Source organism: Phascolarctos cinereus, unplaced genomic scaffold (genome assembly GCF_003287225.1).
Source record: "Phascolarctos cinereus isolate Bilbo 61053 unplaced genomic scaffold, phaCin_HiC Scaffold_2;HRSCAF=192, whole genome shotgun sequence".
Classification (NCBI taxonomy): Eukaryota; Metazoa; Chordata; class Mammalia; order Diprotodontia; family Phascolarctidae; genus Phascolarctos; species Phascolarctos cinereus.
This window is the reverse complement of record NW_027555625.1, coordinates 271415858-271431612: the sequence shown is the minus strand read 5'-3', so window position 1 is coordinate 271431612 and position 15755 is coordinate 271415858. Positions and strand designations below refer to the sequence as shown.

The 15755-nt window shown below is 44.3% G+C and overlaps 1 protein-coding gene across 1 annotated transcript in view; it reads right to left on the bottom strand.

Annotated features, from left to right (window-relative positions):
* The window catches only part of STK35 (serine/threonine kinase 35), a 52071-nt gene extending 37102 nt beyond the window's left edge, over positions 1 to 14969 (bottom strand). Inside the window, exons 1-2 of the mRNA XM_020965558.2 lie at positions 14530 to 14969; positions 13286 to 13901 (exon numbers count right to left, since the gene is read on the bottom strand). Coding sequence (XP_020821217.1) covers positions 13286 to 13901; positions 14530 to 14850 — 937 coding nt within the window. The 5' untranslated portion in view covers positions 14851 to 14969. The remainder of the gene's footprint in view (positions 1 to 13285; positions 13902 to 14529) is intronic.
* Between the last annotated feature and the right edge of the window lie 786 nt (positions 14970 to 15755).

Here is a 15755-nt window from a genome sequence, read left to right as displayed (position 1 = left end):
GAATGGGCTGTCACCGATCTGCCAGCAATAGGTTAGCCTTTCATTCACCTGACTAATGAAGCAGAATTGTCTTTAGGTCTCTCCCAGCTCTTTTATTTCATAATCATGTTTACATGGGAGATGTATAACATAATGGACAGAACAGCAGAAGCCAAGAGATGTAAACTATAGTCTTGACTTACATTACTCTCATCTCACAGAGTTTTGTTGAGGAAAGCATTTGTGTGAGATTAGATGAATCACATCTCTTGAGCCTCACCTTCCCCTATTTCTCAAATGGGGATAATCTTAAGTGCCTGGGCTATCTCATAAGGCTGTGACAAAAACCAAATTAGCAAAGTCCTGAGAAAAAGCAAAAAGGACCATACAAATGTTTTAAATCGTCATTATTACTAAAAAATACTAATGAGCCCACTGACTTTATCCTTGATCCCCAGGTGATAGATTGTTGCATATAACACATCAATGTGGGAAGCAGAGAATAGAAAAAATTATAAAACCACCAAAGCCTTTATAAGACCTGTTGAGAATTTTGGATGTTGTAGTTACTACATAATGTAGCAGGAAAAGCCTTGGACCCATGTGGCCCGAGTTGTAGTCCAGAGCTCTGCCACCAATTTCCTGTGTAAACCTGGGCAAGTGTGGTAGGGGCAAGAGTTAGAGGACCTGGGTTTGAATCCAAGTTCTACTACTTACTGCCTTTGAGACTGTGGGCAAATCACTCCAGCATTCTCAGCACCAGCTCATCATCTGTAGAATGAGAGGGCTGGGCTAGATGTTCTCCTTCCAAATTTAAATGTACACTCCCAAGTGAAAGAATCAGAGACTGGGAGACCTCGGAGGTCATCTAGCTCAGCACCTTCCTCGTGTATGAACTGTGTCAATTACACACCTCCTGGACAAAGGACCATCCAAGTTACTGCCATAGCTAATGCTTATCATTTCATGTAGTTCATCTCTCTGAGCATCAGTTTCCTCATCTGTAAAACAGAGATGGTCCTTTCCACTCTAAATCCCAGAGTTCTCTGTGATTCATTTATTTAGTAAGCCCTACATTAAATAAATATATAAATCTTGTGCCCACAGCAATGTGCTTCCACTCAAGAGGAGTGTAGACTGCTTCAAGACGTAATGTGTTTCCAGTCCCTGGAGGTATTTCAGTAGAGGTGGTGTGAACACTTGGCAGGGATGTTATAGGCAGGATTCCCGATTTCAAGTTAAATTTGGCCTCAATATCCCACCACCTTCAAGCTACTTTCTAATTCTGAGACTAAAGATGAATCCGTTCATACACCTTGGTTACAACTCATTCCTTTACCCTAAATTCTAGGCTTCCCTGCGACCATGGACCAAATTCTGTCCCTAAGTATCGCCTTCTACCCTACATCACAGAGAGATGTAGAATGAATGAATGAACAAATTCAGAACGAAATAGGGCTCTCTGATATTATTCATGGATCAAAGAGTATTCATACATCTTCATAAGCTACTGCTTGGCACATTCAGGAATAAGAGATTGATGGGTTCAGTACAAAGATAGAACAGGTTAAGTTTAAAGCAACAGCAACCAGTGGCAAACAGCTCCCTAGAGGGGAGAAACGATACCTGATTTGTTCAGTTGTTATCATACACTATGCTGGCTTCTGTTGCCAGTAAAATTAAACTACAAAACTCAAAGCATAATGTTACTGTACCATAAATTTAAAAACAAAAAAAACCCAACAACCCAAAACCAAAACTTCAGCTTTCAGATTAGAGCCTCAATGTCACAGAGGTAGAACTAGAACTCAGGTCTTATTTCTATTTGGTTGAGAAGCAACAAAGGGTGGTAGGAAGGAGACTAGACAGGAGTTTGATGACCTGGGCTCACGTTTTAGTTCTATCACTGATAGACCAGGTAGGTCTATGGACAACTTGTTTAACCTGGCCTGTCTCCTCATGAGTAAAATGACTACAGTAGTGTTAAAGATTGCCTTTATATGTTAATTGGGATATTTTTAAAAGAATTACTATGATACTTCTTGTATTTGCCTGCCTCATATGTCTTTTTATGAGAAAGATCCTTTATGAAATTATAAGATCTACATAAATCTAAGCTGTTATCTGATCTGCCACTGCTAATCCCAAGCTCAGAAACTCAGGACAGCTCCAAACTGGCTACTTTTTATTTTATCCAGACCTGTGATTTCATCAGTGTCAGCACAGACCAGTAACCACTGTGCTCTTGAGCTCTTGGAGGTGCCTCGGGTTGAGGCTGAGTGACCGGGCCAGGGTCCCTCTGTTAAAGAGAAGCCTTGAATCTGAATTTTCCTCAGTCCAATGCAGGCTCTTCCTCTCTCTCCCAACCTGACTCTCCTTAAATTGACTATCGTAGTTAAATACAAGTTTTTTTCTGCTTGGCTTTCAAGATCCTTTACAAATCTAATTCCATCCTACCAATTCAACTTGACCTCCCACTTCTCTTACATGAAGGGTATGTTCGACCCAACACCTCCTAGCTGTTCCTTGACAAAACAGGCTCATTTTCAGTGTGGTGTAGTAGAAAGAGCAACGAGTCTTGTCAGAGGACCTGGGTGAGGAGGGGGAAGGTTTGAGTCCCAGCTCTCCTATTAGTAAACTACTAGCTAAGGTGCCAAATTTTCTTTGCTCTCTTCAACCTCCCCTCCTTCCCCAACCCCTTCCAGGATCCCTGTTATCCTGAGCTCCTCACTGCCCCTCACCTCAAGGGACCAAACAATTGCCAAATCTTGTCCTTTCTACCTCAAGAGCATCTTTCACATCAGTCCTATTCTTCCCACTCAGAGCCACTGACTTAAGCTGAAAGGAACTGCAATGGCCTCGGTTTCCCTCCCAGTTTTATTCATCCTTCACACAGCTGCCGAAGGGCCTTTCCTCATGTGCAGATCTGATCATGCTGGTCCCCTGCTCAAACTGCAGTGGCTCCGTTGGCCTCTGGAGCAAAAACACCAACTCCTGTGTTTGACTCGGAAGTCTTTCTCACAAGGTAGTCCCAAACTACGTTCAGCTCATTCTATACCACCCCTTCTCTCACAGCGATCCAGTCAGATTGGCCTTCTTGCTAACCCTTCAGCTCCATTCTCGAGGCCTCTGCATTGGCTGCTCTCCAGGCCACCAATCTCTCTTCACCTATTTCAGACAATCTTTTTTAAAGATTAAATCCAAGTAACACCTTTTAGAAAGACCACTTTTGCCAACGGCTACTGCCCTCCCTAAAAAGCTTTGTATTTATTTTGTAGAGACTAAGCATATGGACATTTCTCTCCTAGTAGAAGGTAAGCTCCTTGAGAGCAATGACTGTTTTGAGTTTGTCTTTTTATACCTAGTCCCTAGCATAACAGGCACTTAATAATGAATGTGTTCATAGGCATTAATTGGGAAAAACCAAATGACATTTTTAATGGGAGAAAAGAGGGGAGGAAGGTATCCAAGGGTGATGATGAAACAAGATGTTACAAGGGAAGGTTTGATGGAAGGGGCATATTCAGGAATGCATTTTAAATAAAACTATCAATACAGCTTTTTTTTTTTTTAAGTTGGAGCATGTTAAGTCCAGAAGACAGCATATTTTATTTACTTTGGCTAACAGGACAGTTAAGAGTCCATGAATCAAAAATTAGATGTATACAGATGATGTGACCTTGCACAACTATGGCTAAGGGAAGAAGAATGAAGGTAATCATGAAAGATTAAAAAGGCCACTTTCAGTTATAAAATTGAAAAGTTTTTGCAGGAACAAAATCAAAGCAACTAGATTTAAATGAGAAGCAGTTAAAAGAAAAAAACTTTGAACAAATTATAATATATAGATGTAACGGAATATTATTATACCATAAGAAATGACAAAGAATTCAAAGAACTTAGGAAGTTGGGTATGAACTGATTTACAGCAAAGTAAGCAGAACTAGAATAACTTACATGATGATAACCAATGGTGTAAAGGAAAACAGTACTGAAAGACTTTAGCACTTCCAATTAACACAGAGACAAACTGATTTCTGAGGACTTGATTGTTAAACACGCTTCCTGCCTATCAGCAAAGAAAATAGTACTTTATAGCTGCAGAATAAACTATGTGTTTTCAGACACAGCCAATATGTTCCTCTGTTTTGCTTGACTCAAGTACTTATTTACTGTAAGAGACGGCTGGTCACCAGAAGTGACAGTCATGAAGAATAACATCTTTAATTTTAGAAGTCTCCTTAAGCTTAAGAAGCATTATGAATACTATTACATATGGACCACTTGGGGAAGGTGGACCAACCCAAAACAGAATGTCAAACAAACATTTAGACTTCAGAGCTGGAAAGCAATTCAGGTTATTAGCCCAACAATGGGGAACACAGGGAACAATGATTTTTTTTTCCCCTAATGAACTTGGGAGTCACGAAACTTGAGTTCAAGTGCCTGCTCTGCCACTTAATCACCTTGTGTGACCTTGGGCAAGTCATTTAACTTCTCTGGGCCTCAGTTCCTTACCTGTGATGTCCCTTCCTATTATTCTGAACAAACAATCACACACTCTTCTTTAACATATCCAGTGATGGGACCGCCAAGGAAATTCATCCTGTTGTTACCAAGTTCTGATTGTTAGAAGTTCTTTATATTAAATTGAAGCCTGCCTCCCTGTAACTTCTATCCATCCGTCATAGTTTCTGCCTCTGTAATCAAGTACATCCTTCACGTTAGTCTTTGAGATACATGACACGCAGCTTTCAGCCTTGTCCCCACCCTGGTTAGTCTCCTGTGGTATATGTCTGTTTCCAAAAATCTGGCAACTAGAAGTTGATCAAGAATTTCAGATGTGGTTCCAGGACAGAGGGCAGCTAGACACTAGACTTCTATTAATGATTCTCCCAGCAGAATGACTCTAACATGAGGCAGCAATGCCTAAACTATGATCTTTCTAGTTTCTCTCCCTCTTTCAGTCTTATTTTTCTGATCTTACTGTTCTTTTTGCTTTTACTAGTTTGTTTCACGAGATGGAAGATTAGGAACATTGAAAAATTTGTTTCCATAAAATTTGAGTGAGAGGCTGTATGTTACCTTAGTTCTGACCATAAAGATTGTTATTAAGCAAGAGAACTCACTGGCATGAGGGCCTAAGTCCTAACTCTAAACTTGTTACTTACTGGTAGTAGGTTTGGCAAGAAAAAATCCCTCTTAGCAGCAGTCTCACTTTGAGGTGGGCAATACTCGGTGCCAGGTCCAGCTTGCCTGAAGTCCAATAGACTGCAAAGCTTTCAGAGTCTGTCCAGACTACTGCCTAAACTTCCACCTGTGGTTTGAAGCTACAGTCACATTGCAAATCTGTTGAATGGTACCCTAGAGGCCATGTGATATAACAGATAGTGTACTGGACTTGGAACCAGACTTGGGTTTGAGTGCCAGCTTTGATCCTTAGTAGTTGTATAAGGCTGGATAAATGATTTCCTGCTCTGAGCTTCAGTTTATTCATTTATAAATGAGGAGGTTGGATTAAATGATTTTTAAGCTCCTTCAAAATCTGACAATCTAAGGCCCTCTTTGCATGTCATTCTACATTAATGTCATATTTAGAGTACTGGATTTGGAGTCAAAAGACTTGGTTTCAAATATTAGTGCCTGAGCAAGTTACTACTATGTGTCTCTGGGCCTCAGTTTTCACATTTTTAAAATGAGAGTGTTAAATTAGAGGATCAAAGGCCCTCTCCTCTGACATTAGTCATTTATGACAAGCCACGGGTTGGTTCAGGTAATTCTGAGATCCCTTTTAAACTATGAATAGTGTTGGTACAATTCCAGGATCCTAAATATCTTTGCACATGTTAGGTGGGAAAGGTCATCACCTAAGTGCAATATTTGGTCATCCTAGTCAGCGTTCTGTGGATAAAACCAATCTGAGAAGAGAAAATGACTGCGGCTCAGCCCACCCTGGCAAATCTCCCCCAGTAACAAGCACAGAACTACATCTTGGCAATCCAAAGGCCAGGCTGTCCCATAATCTTCAAATGGTAGCTACACCACTTGTGTGTATCAATGGAGGGTTGCCCAGAAACTGAATGTTCAACACTTTCACACAAGACATCACTTTTCAAGGTCAACTCCCCAATTTAACACTGGTAGATCACAATGTGGTTAAGAAGGATTTTTTTCTTGCCAAACCTACTATCAGAAGATCACAGCTGAAAGGTATCTAAGAAGCACTTTTTCACTCAATAGAAAGGAAGAATTTTTTAACAATTAGAACTGTGCAGCAATAGAATGGGATGCCCTGGGAATTAACAAACTGTCCATTAGACAGCTTCAAGCCCCATGATATAAACATGGGAAAAACATTAAACCTACAGTTAGAGAGCTCGGGCTAAAAAGTCAACAACTTTTCTAGGCCTCAGTTTCCTCCCTGTAAAAATGATGGGGTTGCAACAGGTGAGCTCTGGAGTTCCTCATAGATCTAATCCAATCCTCTCATTCTGTGAAGGAAGAAACTATTAAGGGCAGGCATCCACAGGATCACACTAAGTGACAGATCTGGGTGCTGAACTGAGGTTCTCTGTCTATCAGGGGTCAGGGCTCTTTCTGCTACATTATGTTGCCTCTCTCCTCGTTCTCTGGGCTAGTGATCTGCCTTAAAGTTTTTGAGAGTTAGAGAAGTACATGGTTTCCCTTAGATATATTCTCTTGTATCTATCTCTTCAGGACTATATTTATGTCCCACTTTCCCTAACAGAAAGTACATTTCACCAATGAGAGCTAGGGAGAGTTCTATAAAGCATGCAGTTCTCACTAGGAAAAAAAAACCCACTGTGGTATAGAGATGCTGACTGAGAAGGTAAAGAAACAAAAAATATTCATTATGGCACATGACAAATAGGTTAGGATAGAGTAGATAGAATAGAAATTTTAAAAAAGTCTGGTGGAATGAGGAGCCCTGTCCTTGGTAAAAGACCTATGGTTCTGATGCCAGCTCTAACTACTACTGATAAACTAGCTATGTAGCCTTGGGCTGCCTCTGGGCTTGTTCCCCTCAAATGAAAAATGGGGATGATATATAGCAGAATCACAGAAGTTTAGAGCTGGAAGGGACCTTAGAAATCATCTAGTTCAACCTTTACTTTATAATTGGGCAAACTGAGGCCCAGAGAGAAGTGATTTGTACAGAACTCACATACTGTTAGTGACAAGGCTGAGATTAGAACCCAAGGCAATACATTTGACCAAACTTTTACTGATTTCACAATGTTCCTGTGGGAGTCATATATGAGATGATGCAGGTAATAATGCCTGGTAAGCACAAAAGCACATATAAATGTCAGTTATCATTCTAAAGGTTTTTGAGTCAGACACTGAAAGAGATTCTTAGTTGAAAGATTAGAAACCTTTGATTAGCATAGTAAAAGCATAGTTATATCTAATCAGACTATCTCATGAAAAACATTATACTCAAATAATTCCCCTCCTAAGGTAGCACCTCAATTAATCAAACCTCTCAAGTCAAGCCTTCTTCCATCTCCTGGGGGTCGTACTATGCTCTCCCTGAAGTCCCCAAGCACAGTGCAGAGGGAGACAGAAGTCAGCTCAAGTGTTGTTCAGGAGCAAGGCAGATTATATTATGGATGATTCCCTAAGTGCTAGGCTATGGTTCCCAATAGCTAGAGGGCAGGGATAGAAAAGCTTGCCCCAGAGGACAACCACAAAACCCAGTCTTGATTACCACAAAATGAATTCTAGAAACCCTTTAGGCCACCCCAACATCACGGTAGTCATCAACAGATGATGCTGGTGACATTAGCTCACATTTTGTAAAAAGATTTGCCTTACAACAGTTAACATGAGAGTTAAAATAGTTCAAGTATCATCATCCCCAACTTTAAGATGAGAAAACAGGTGAATTATCCTAACAGGATCCCATGCCATTTAGCCATGGGGCCCTGGCCAAATCAAGGACTTCAGATTTTAAGTTCAATGCTCTTTGATATTGATTCCTTCTCAGAGATTCTCAACTTTCTTCTCTGATCAAAGCCAGATGCCCAGAACTAAAGGTAATAACCTTATGATGTTGTTTCACTTTGCCTTACTAAAACCCTATAAGCTAGGTGGTTTTAAGTATTATTATCCCTAATTTGGAGCAGAGCAAAATGATACTCAAGTGACTTGCTCAAGGTCACAGAGCTACCTTCTTGGGGGTGATGAGTAGTAGCCCTGGCTCAATGTTCTGTGACCTTGGTCAAGTCTTAGCCTCTCTTCTCCCTCTAGAGAACCTCATCAGCTCCCAAGGGTTTAATTATCATCTCTCTATGCAGATGTCTCCCAGATCTACATATCCAGCTACAGTCTTTCCCCAAGCTTTAGCCTTGTGTCACCAAATGTCTACTGGATATGTTTCAACCTGGATGTCCTGTAGATCTCTTAAACTCAACTTGTCTAAAACTGAACTCCCATCCCTCTCCAATCTTCTGTTTCTGCTGAAGGGCCTTCCTTCCAGAACCTCAGATTCATAATCTCACTTTATCCCTGACGTCTCCTCACTCCATAAAACCAATTAGATGCCCAAGTCTTGCTGTTCTACTATCACAACATTTCTTCTGTTTAACCCTCATCTCTCCACGTAATACATTTACTTCTTAGTCTAGGCCACTATACTCCAGTTATTTTATACCTTGATGTCAAATAATTTTCCCTAAACTCAGATCTGATTATGTGACTTTTCTTCTCAACCAATTCCAGTGGCTTCTTACTTCCTCTAGAATACATGAAGTTCTCTACTTAGCTTTAAAAGCCCTATAAAGCCAGCTCTCAGTCTATTTTTCGAACCTTATTGGACATCACTCCCCTTCTCATTCTCAGGAATCCAGCCAAACCAGCCTTTTCTCTATTCCTCACACATGACACTACACTGCATTTCCTCTCACTGGGCCTTTGCACTGGCTGTTCCCATGCCTACAACGCCCTCTCTCCCTATCTGCACCTCGGGCATCATCTTCTGTATGAAGACTTTTTTCATTCCAGCTTCTAGTAACCTTCTCTCCCACATATTTACCTACTTGGGTGGTGGTGGTGGTATATATGTATTTATTAATTTTATATTTATGCTGTATACACTTTTTTATATGTACTTGTATCCATTGGAATGGAAGTTCAAGCAGGTATCATTTCATTCTTATTTCATTCTGTACTTGTATCTCTAGCTCCTAAAATAGTGTCTAGGCACACAGCAGACATTTAATAAATACTTGTTGATTGAATGTTACCTACTTCCTTCTCTCTGGGGCTTCCCTTTTCCTGTCTGCAAAGTAGCAATAGACACAACGATCTCAGGTCCTTTCCAGTTGCAAACTGCTACGCTAATATCATAGAATTATAGAGTAGAAAGAGATTCTAGAAATCAGCAAGTCTCTACTCCGTGCAGGAATCTTTGCAACTCTATAGCTATATTTTATCCTGGTGTTCAACATGTCTGGGGAAGTTTCTATTGGAGCCCTATTCTACGTTCTTTTAAGATCAGGATTTCACCTGTCCTTCCTTCCTACAGACCTGGTCTAAGGCTGTAAAAACATATGGATGGGAGCTACAATCTCAAACCCTGTTCCCAAAGCTAGAAGATCCAAGTGGGATTTGTCTCAGGAGTTAGCATCAATCAGTCAAAAGACCTCTTATTAGCTGGTTTGCAGTGAGTGTCAAAAGCAGTGGATTCAACATCAGAAAACCTGGGGCTCTGCTGCTGATCCTGCTTTGGGAAAGTTGCTCCCCTTCTTGACTAGAAGATGTCTAGCTAACATCCTTTTCAGATGTAAAGGTCTAGAAATTGACACGGGAGCATACATATATCCAGGACTGGATGGTAGGAGCCTCAGAACTTATCTAGTCTAATCGAGTCATTCTACAGATAAGGAAGCCCACAGGAGCTTAAGTGACTTGCCCAAGGTCACACAGTCCCAGTGGCACATTTGAACTCTGGTCCTGTGACTCTAAAATCAGTGCTCAACTACTTTGTTTTCCTTCTGAAATTAAACACTAAATCAAAGGGGCATCTCTACATACATACATAGAAGAGGAAAGAGGATTGTACATGAAACTCCAGATCTCTATTATACACAACTTACTTTTGTTTTAAATTATATTATAAATTTAACTGGTAATTTTCAAAGCTGTCCTGCTTGTCTGTAATTCTTTCCAGCCCTCCTACTGTTCTCTTGTACAGCTCTCATTTTATGGCAGCGGAAAATGAGTTAAGTGATTTGCTCAAGGTCCCACACTAAGTTCAGCACATGTTCAGGACTAGAATCAGTCTTCTGATGACTATTTTAATGCTCTTTCCACTACTCCAGACCACCTAAGTTACTTTTTAATCTACTCATTAGCTTGTTACAAACCCAATCTTTTCAGGCAACAGCTTTAAAGAATAAAGAGCCCACATCTGATAAGCACTTGAACCCGAATATGCAGAGACTTAACCCAAAAGAAAGTTCTATCTTGGGAGAACTCTAGGTTACAGAAAGACCAAGTTCTGGCTGGAAACTCTGGGTGTGCTCTGTGTATGTGGCATATAGAGCCATATGGGTATTGGTCATAAAGACACAGCTAGAAGATCCCTTCTCCTCATACCCACCCCTACATGGCATATTCATTCTTCTGTAGCTCTGAGCATTTGGCTAAATTTGAGCATTTTGGGTTCATACCCCACTAAATGAACATGGGATCATCATGTCTAAAAGTAATTTTACCATAGTGATGAATAAGCTACCTAAAAAGACTTCCTTTTACTGAAGACAGTCAAGAAATGGATGACCCCTTGTTAGGGACATTAGAGAAAGGATTCCTGGCTCAGGTATAGGTGGATTAGCTAAATGGAATCACGGAACCTCAGAAACTAACTTTAGTAAGTTGAAATTTTCCCATACTCCCAACACACAACTCAATGTGCATCAGCAGATATGTTCTTTCAGCACAGGCAAGTCAGTAGAATAAAATGGGAAAAACCCTAAATCCAAGTTGGAGCTCAGGAACATGAGCTCAAATGCTAGCTCAACCACTAATCTGTTGTGAATGTGGGCCCTCTCTTGAAATGAAGCCTCATTTTACGCTTTCAACAAGTTTCCATTATTTAGCAAAGGTCCTGTTTCTGAGACCTGAGAGTGTATGTGTGGTCAAGAGGCTGGAGAGAGAAGGAGAAAACAGATTCAGAGAAGTCAAGTTACATGATTCAGAGATGGAAGAGATCTTAGAACTCTAATCCCATGCCCCAGGAAACTGAAGGCCAGAGGGAAATCGCCTGAAAGTTACAAACCCAAATCATTTCATGACTGGCAATGAACTTGGAGACAAGGGAATGTGTATTGAACAAAGGCAGTCCTTTAAGCATCCCCCGCCCCAGCACGATCCTAAAGTGCAGAAATACATCAAAAGTAGATTTAGCAGAAGGGAAATGTAGGTGGACTTATAGGATGAAAACAAAAATGTGAAGAGTTTAGTGGGAAACAGTCTATTCAGAAGACAGAAGGGCCTATTTATGTGGGCAGGAAGCTAGCTGGTCTATAGCTAAAATATATGATAGAGATCTTTGGGAAGAGCTCCATATTCAGGTTCATTTCTGAGGCTCTGAAAAGTGTTTTCCTCACAACTGGCCTGATAGCTCAAACCTAAAGGTAAGGTAAATATTTTTACCTTTTATTACAGAATGAGGAAATTGAGGGTTCAATAAAACTTTTTATGTCTAATTAAAATTCATTGCTCTAACCAAAACACCAAGCTGGGGAGAGACAAAATATAGGGCTTTGGGGAGTTTATCCATCTTTCTATGAGAACAGGTGAAACTAGAAAAACAGCCTAAACTGGGAAATAAGAGGCCTCTTTAAATCCTAGTCAGTCTTACCCTACTGGGGTAAGAGAAAGAGTTGGGAGTCAAGGATGTGGGTAAGCTGAAAGAATAGTGATCCTTCCAGTAACTCACATCCTTGACTTCCAACTCTTCCTTATCCCATATAAGTCAGTTGTCAACTCTTATCAATTCTGCCTCCACATCTTATATCCATGCCCTTCTCTCAACTTACTCCAGTTCAGGCCCTCCCTCATCACCACTGCCTAGACCACTGCAAAAGCCCTAATCTCTCTTTCCCCCCATCCCATATAGCTGCCAAACTTATATTCCTAAAGTGCACAAGTCAACTAATGACCCTGTCACTCTCCTGCTCAAACTGTCCCTACCATCAAGCACAAACTTTTTCATTTGGAATTTGAAGTCCCTCACAATCTGGTTCCATTTACTCTACCCGGGTTATTTCTCCCTCCTTCCTTCATGCACTCTTAGGATTCAACCAAACTAGCCTACTTCCTGTATATGACATTCTGTCTCCTATCTCTGCACCTTTGCAAGACTTTCCCCATACCTTCAATTCACTCCCTCCTGCCATCTCCTTCTTGGAATTCTTAGCTTCCAAGTTTAGCTCAAGTCCTCTCTCCATATAAGACCTTTTCCTGATCCCACCCTAGCTGCTGACTGCCCCCCCCAATACCTGAAATTACTTCCAAAAATTATTGTACACAAACTGTTTCCACTGATAGAATGTAAACTCCTTAGGGGCAGGAGCTTTTTTTAGTTTTTGCCCCCCACCCACTAGCATAGTACATGCCCTCTGACAAACTGCTTGTTGATAAAAAATGCACTGAAAGTTGGAAAACTTAGGTCCCAGTGAGGACTTCTCCAGCACAACCATCTACAGAGTCACAGGACTAAGCAAATTCACTCCCCAAAACTTCAATTTACTAGCAAATCCCTTTTAAGTACCAATGCAACTTGCATTACTTGCTCCACGTGAATATAAATGTAACCTATTATATAGGTTGTTATTCCTATTCTTATTAAGCACCTAGGGGCACAATAGGATGGGTGGGCAGGGGAAGGAAAGGGATAGAGGGAAGAGGGGCAGGTGAGGCCGACCCAGGGAAGGTAGCAAGCTGTAAAAGAAACTGAAGGTCAGGATCCCAGGAGACAGAAAATGGGAAAGGGTGCAGTGTTAGGGATCCCCCGGGTAAAGATGGTAAGGAGGATTTCTAAAGGCCTTGAGGCTACAGGAAAGTCAGTGAAACAGGTGTGAAGACTAGAGTGGTGGTTTTAAAAGCCTGGGAGCCACAAAACAAAAGGGCATGCAAGGGTCCCTTCCCGGGGCGGCAGGCTGAGGAATGAATGACACGAGGCTGAGTGCAGGCTGGGGCCCGGGAAGGAAGGCCGGGGCTCGGGGCGCGGTCCGGCGGCGGGGGATGCCCGGGGGGCTCTGTCAGCCGGCCGTACCTTTGAGCGAGGTCTCCACCAGGCGCAGGTACAGCTGCGAGCTCTTGTTGCCGTGGCTCATGCGCTGGGCCAGCCCGTTGCGCTGCAGGACGCACTCCTCGAACTGCACCACGTTCTGGTGGCGCCGCTTGAGGCTGGTCAGGGCCCAGAACTCGGCCAGCGCCAGCTCCACGTTCTCGGGCGCGTCGCAGCGGATCTTCTTCACCGCCACCCGGGCCCCGCTGCGGCCGGCCACGGCCTCGTACACCACACCGTAGCTGCCGCGCCCGATCTCCGCCAGCAGGCTGTACCGCGGCCGCGTCGCCGCCTCCCGCCGCCTCAGCGCCGCCGCCAGGTAGGCCTTGCCCGCGGCCGCCTCCTCTTCCGCGGCCGCCTCCATGGCCTGGGCCTGGGCCTGGGCCGCTGCCGCCGGCCTCAGCTTTGCGCTGGGCGCCCGGAGCCCTGGGCTTCGCCTTTTCCGCTCACTGCTTTGTGTCCCTCGGCGAACACCGTCCTCCTCGCCCGTTTCCATGGCTGCGGGCTGCGGGGGGAGCAGCAACGGCGCTGCCGGGGACCCCCTTTCTTCATCCCTCCGTCCGGCCCCGGGACGCGGCGGAGCGGGACTTCGGGCTGGGACCTGCAAGCAAAAAGAGTCGGTTAGGCGAGGAGGCCGGGTGGGGGAGAGGGGAGAGGTGGGGAGGGGGAGGGCGGGGATCGCAGGCCGCACTGCTTACCCTTACCCTTACCACTACTACCACCGCCACCACCACCTCCTCCGCCTCCTCCTCCAGGCGCGGCCCCTTTAAGACTGAAACAGCGGCCGCCACTTGAATGGGGGGGGAAAGCGGGAAGGTCGAAACCATTGAGCCGCTGTGGGGGGGTGGAAGAAAGAGAATCTAAAAGCACTTGTCTTCTTAATCAATCTATCTTAATGGATAGGGGGCAACGATGGCGAGAATTTTATAAAACAGAGGAAGAACGTCTCATCATGAGTTTTTATTTCGTCTTGCTCTCATTCCTCCGGCCCTGTCCCTCCCGCTCTTCCCCCACACCTTTAGCCGCGATGGATTCTCCCTAGTGTAAACAGTCCATTGAATTAAGCCGCAGCGGAGTCTAGAGGACCATCCCAACTTCGGGCTGGAGGTGGGTGGGTGCGGGATGTGGCGTCTCACTACCCCGGGGCCCTAGGGTCTAGGTCGCCCTAGAGGCAGCTCCGAAACTCTGCTCGGTGCCTCCACCAACAGCCCCTCGGATTGCATCCTTACCTGGCTCAAGCCCTTCCGTCCCTGGGCTGCCCTCTTCCTTTTCTTCCCCCTCGGGGGGGGATGGTCCGCTCCGTCCTGGGGATGCCCCGGGGACTGGGCTGCCCTAGCGGCCCAGAGCGGCCGCGGCGGGGCCGGGGCTGCGGGGACGGCGTCCGTGGTGAAGAGCGGGCACCTGCAGCTGTTAGCCCCGCTGCCTCTTCTGCACCTCCTCTTGCTACAGCCCTTGTGGCCACGCCGGCTGAGCCCTTTATATAAGCCCTTTATATAACTGGCGTGGCCCGCCTCGGGCGCCGGGGGCAGGGTCGGCTCGGGGTGCCCCATCCCCCGGGGTCTTTCGGGCTGGCTCAGCCTCAGTGCCTGCCCAGGGCTCCGGCTGCAGCGGCCGGACCAATGTACTTTCGAGTCTAGACCGAGCAGAGCAAAACCCGCCTCCTAGCCGAGGACGCGCGAAATCCCAGCGAGCCCTTGGCCGGCCCCGCCCTCCCTCCTCTAGTCGTTTCCCCTCCCACCCAGCAGCCTCGGAATTGCAGCGCAAAGCCCCCCGGCCCGGCCCCCACCTCCATCCAATCAGTATCGCTTCTGTGCTCTCCCCTCAGCTGCAGAGCTTACCCTAATCCCTCCTAACCTGCAGCTGACACTCCACCACCTCCCATATTTGATGGTGAGGGAGTCAGGGTGCAGGGTGCAGGTTTGACAGAAGACCGTTGTTATATTTTTGGTTCATCAGTGACCTTGGACAAGTCCCTAACCTTCCCTGGGTCTCAGTTTCCTCCTCTGAACTAAGGCTATATTGTAAGAATGCGTAGGTCATAGAATCTTACATTTAGAGTTATGAGGCACCTTAGGGGCCATTTAGTCCAACCCCTTCAGTTTGCAGGTAAGGAACTGAGGCCAAAGGAGGTTAAGTGACTTGTCCAAGGTGACACAACTAGTAAGAATTTGAAGGAAGAATTTGAATCCAAATCTTCCTGACTCCAGGACAATACTCTGTCAACAAAGTCCATGCAGCCTCTCATTTTGTGTTTGTTGTGTTCCATCTTAAAAAATCCCAAGAACAAAGTGATTGTGACTTTCAGCTTTAGTTTCCATATTTGTAATTACAAAGTGGAGTCAGGAAGCATGGTGTGGATGCCAAAAAAAAGTGGACCTTGAAATAAAGAGAACCTGGGTTCAAGTTTGATCTACAGCCCTCAGGCCATAGGGAAATGCCAAATTTAATCATTCAA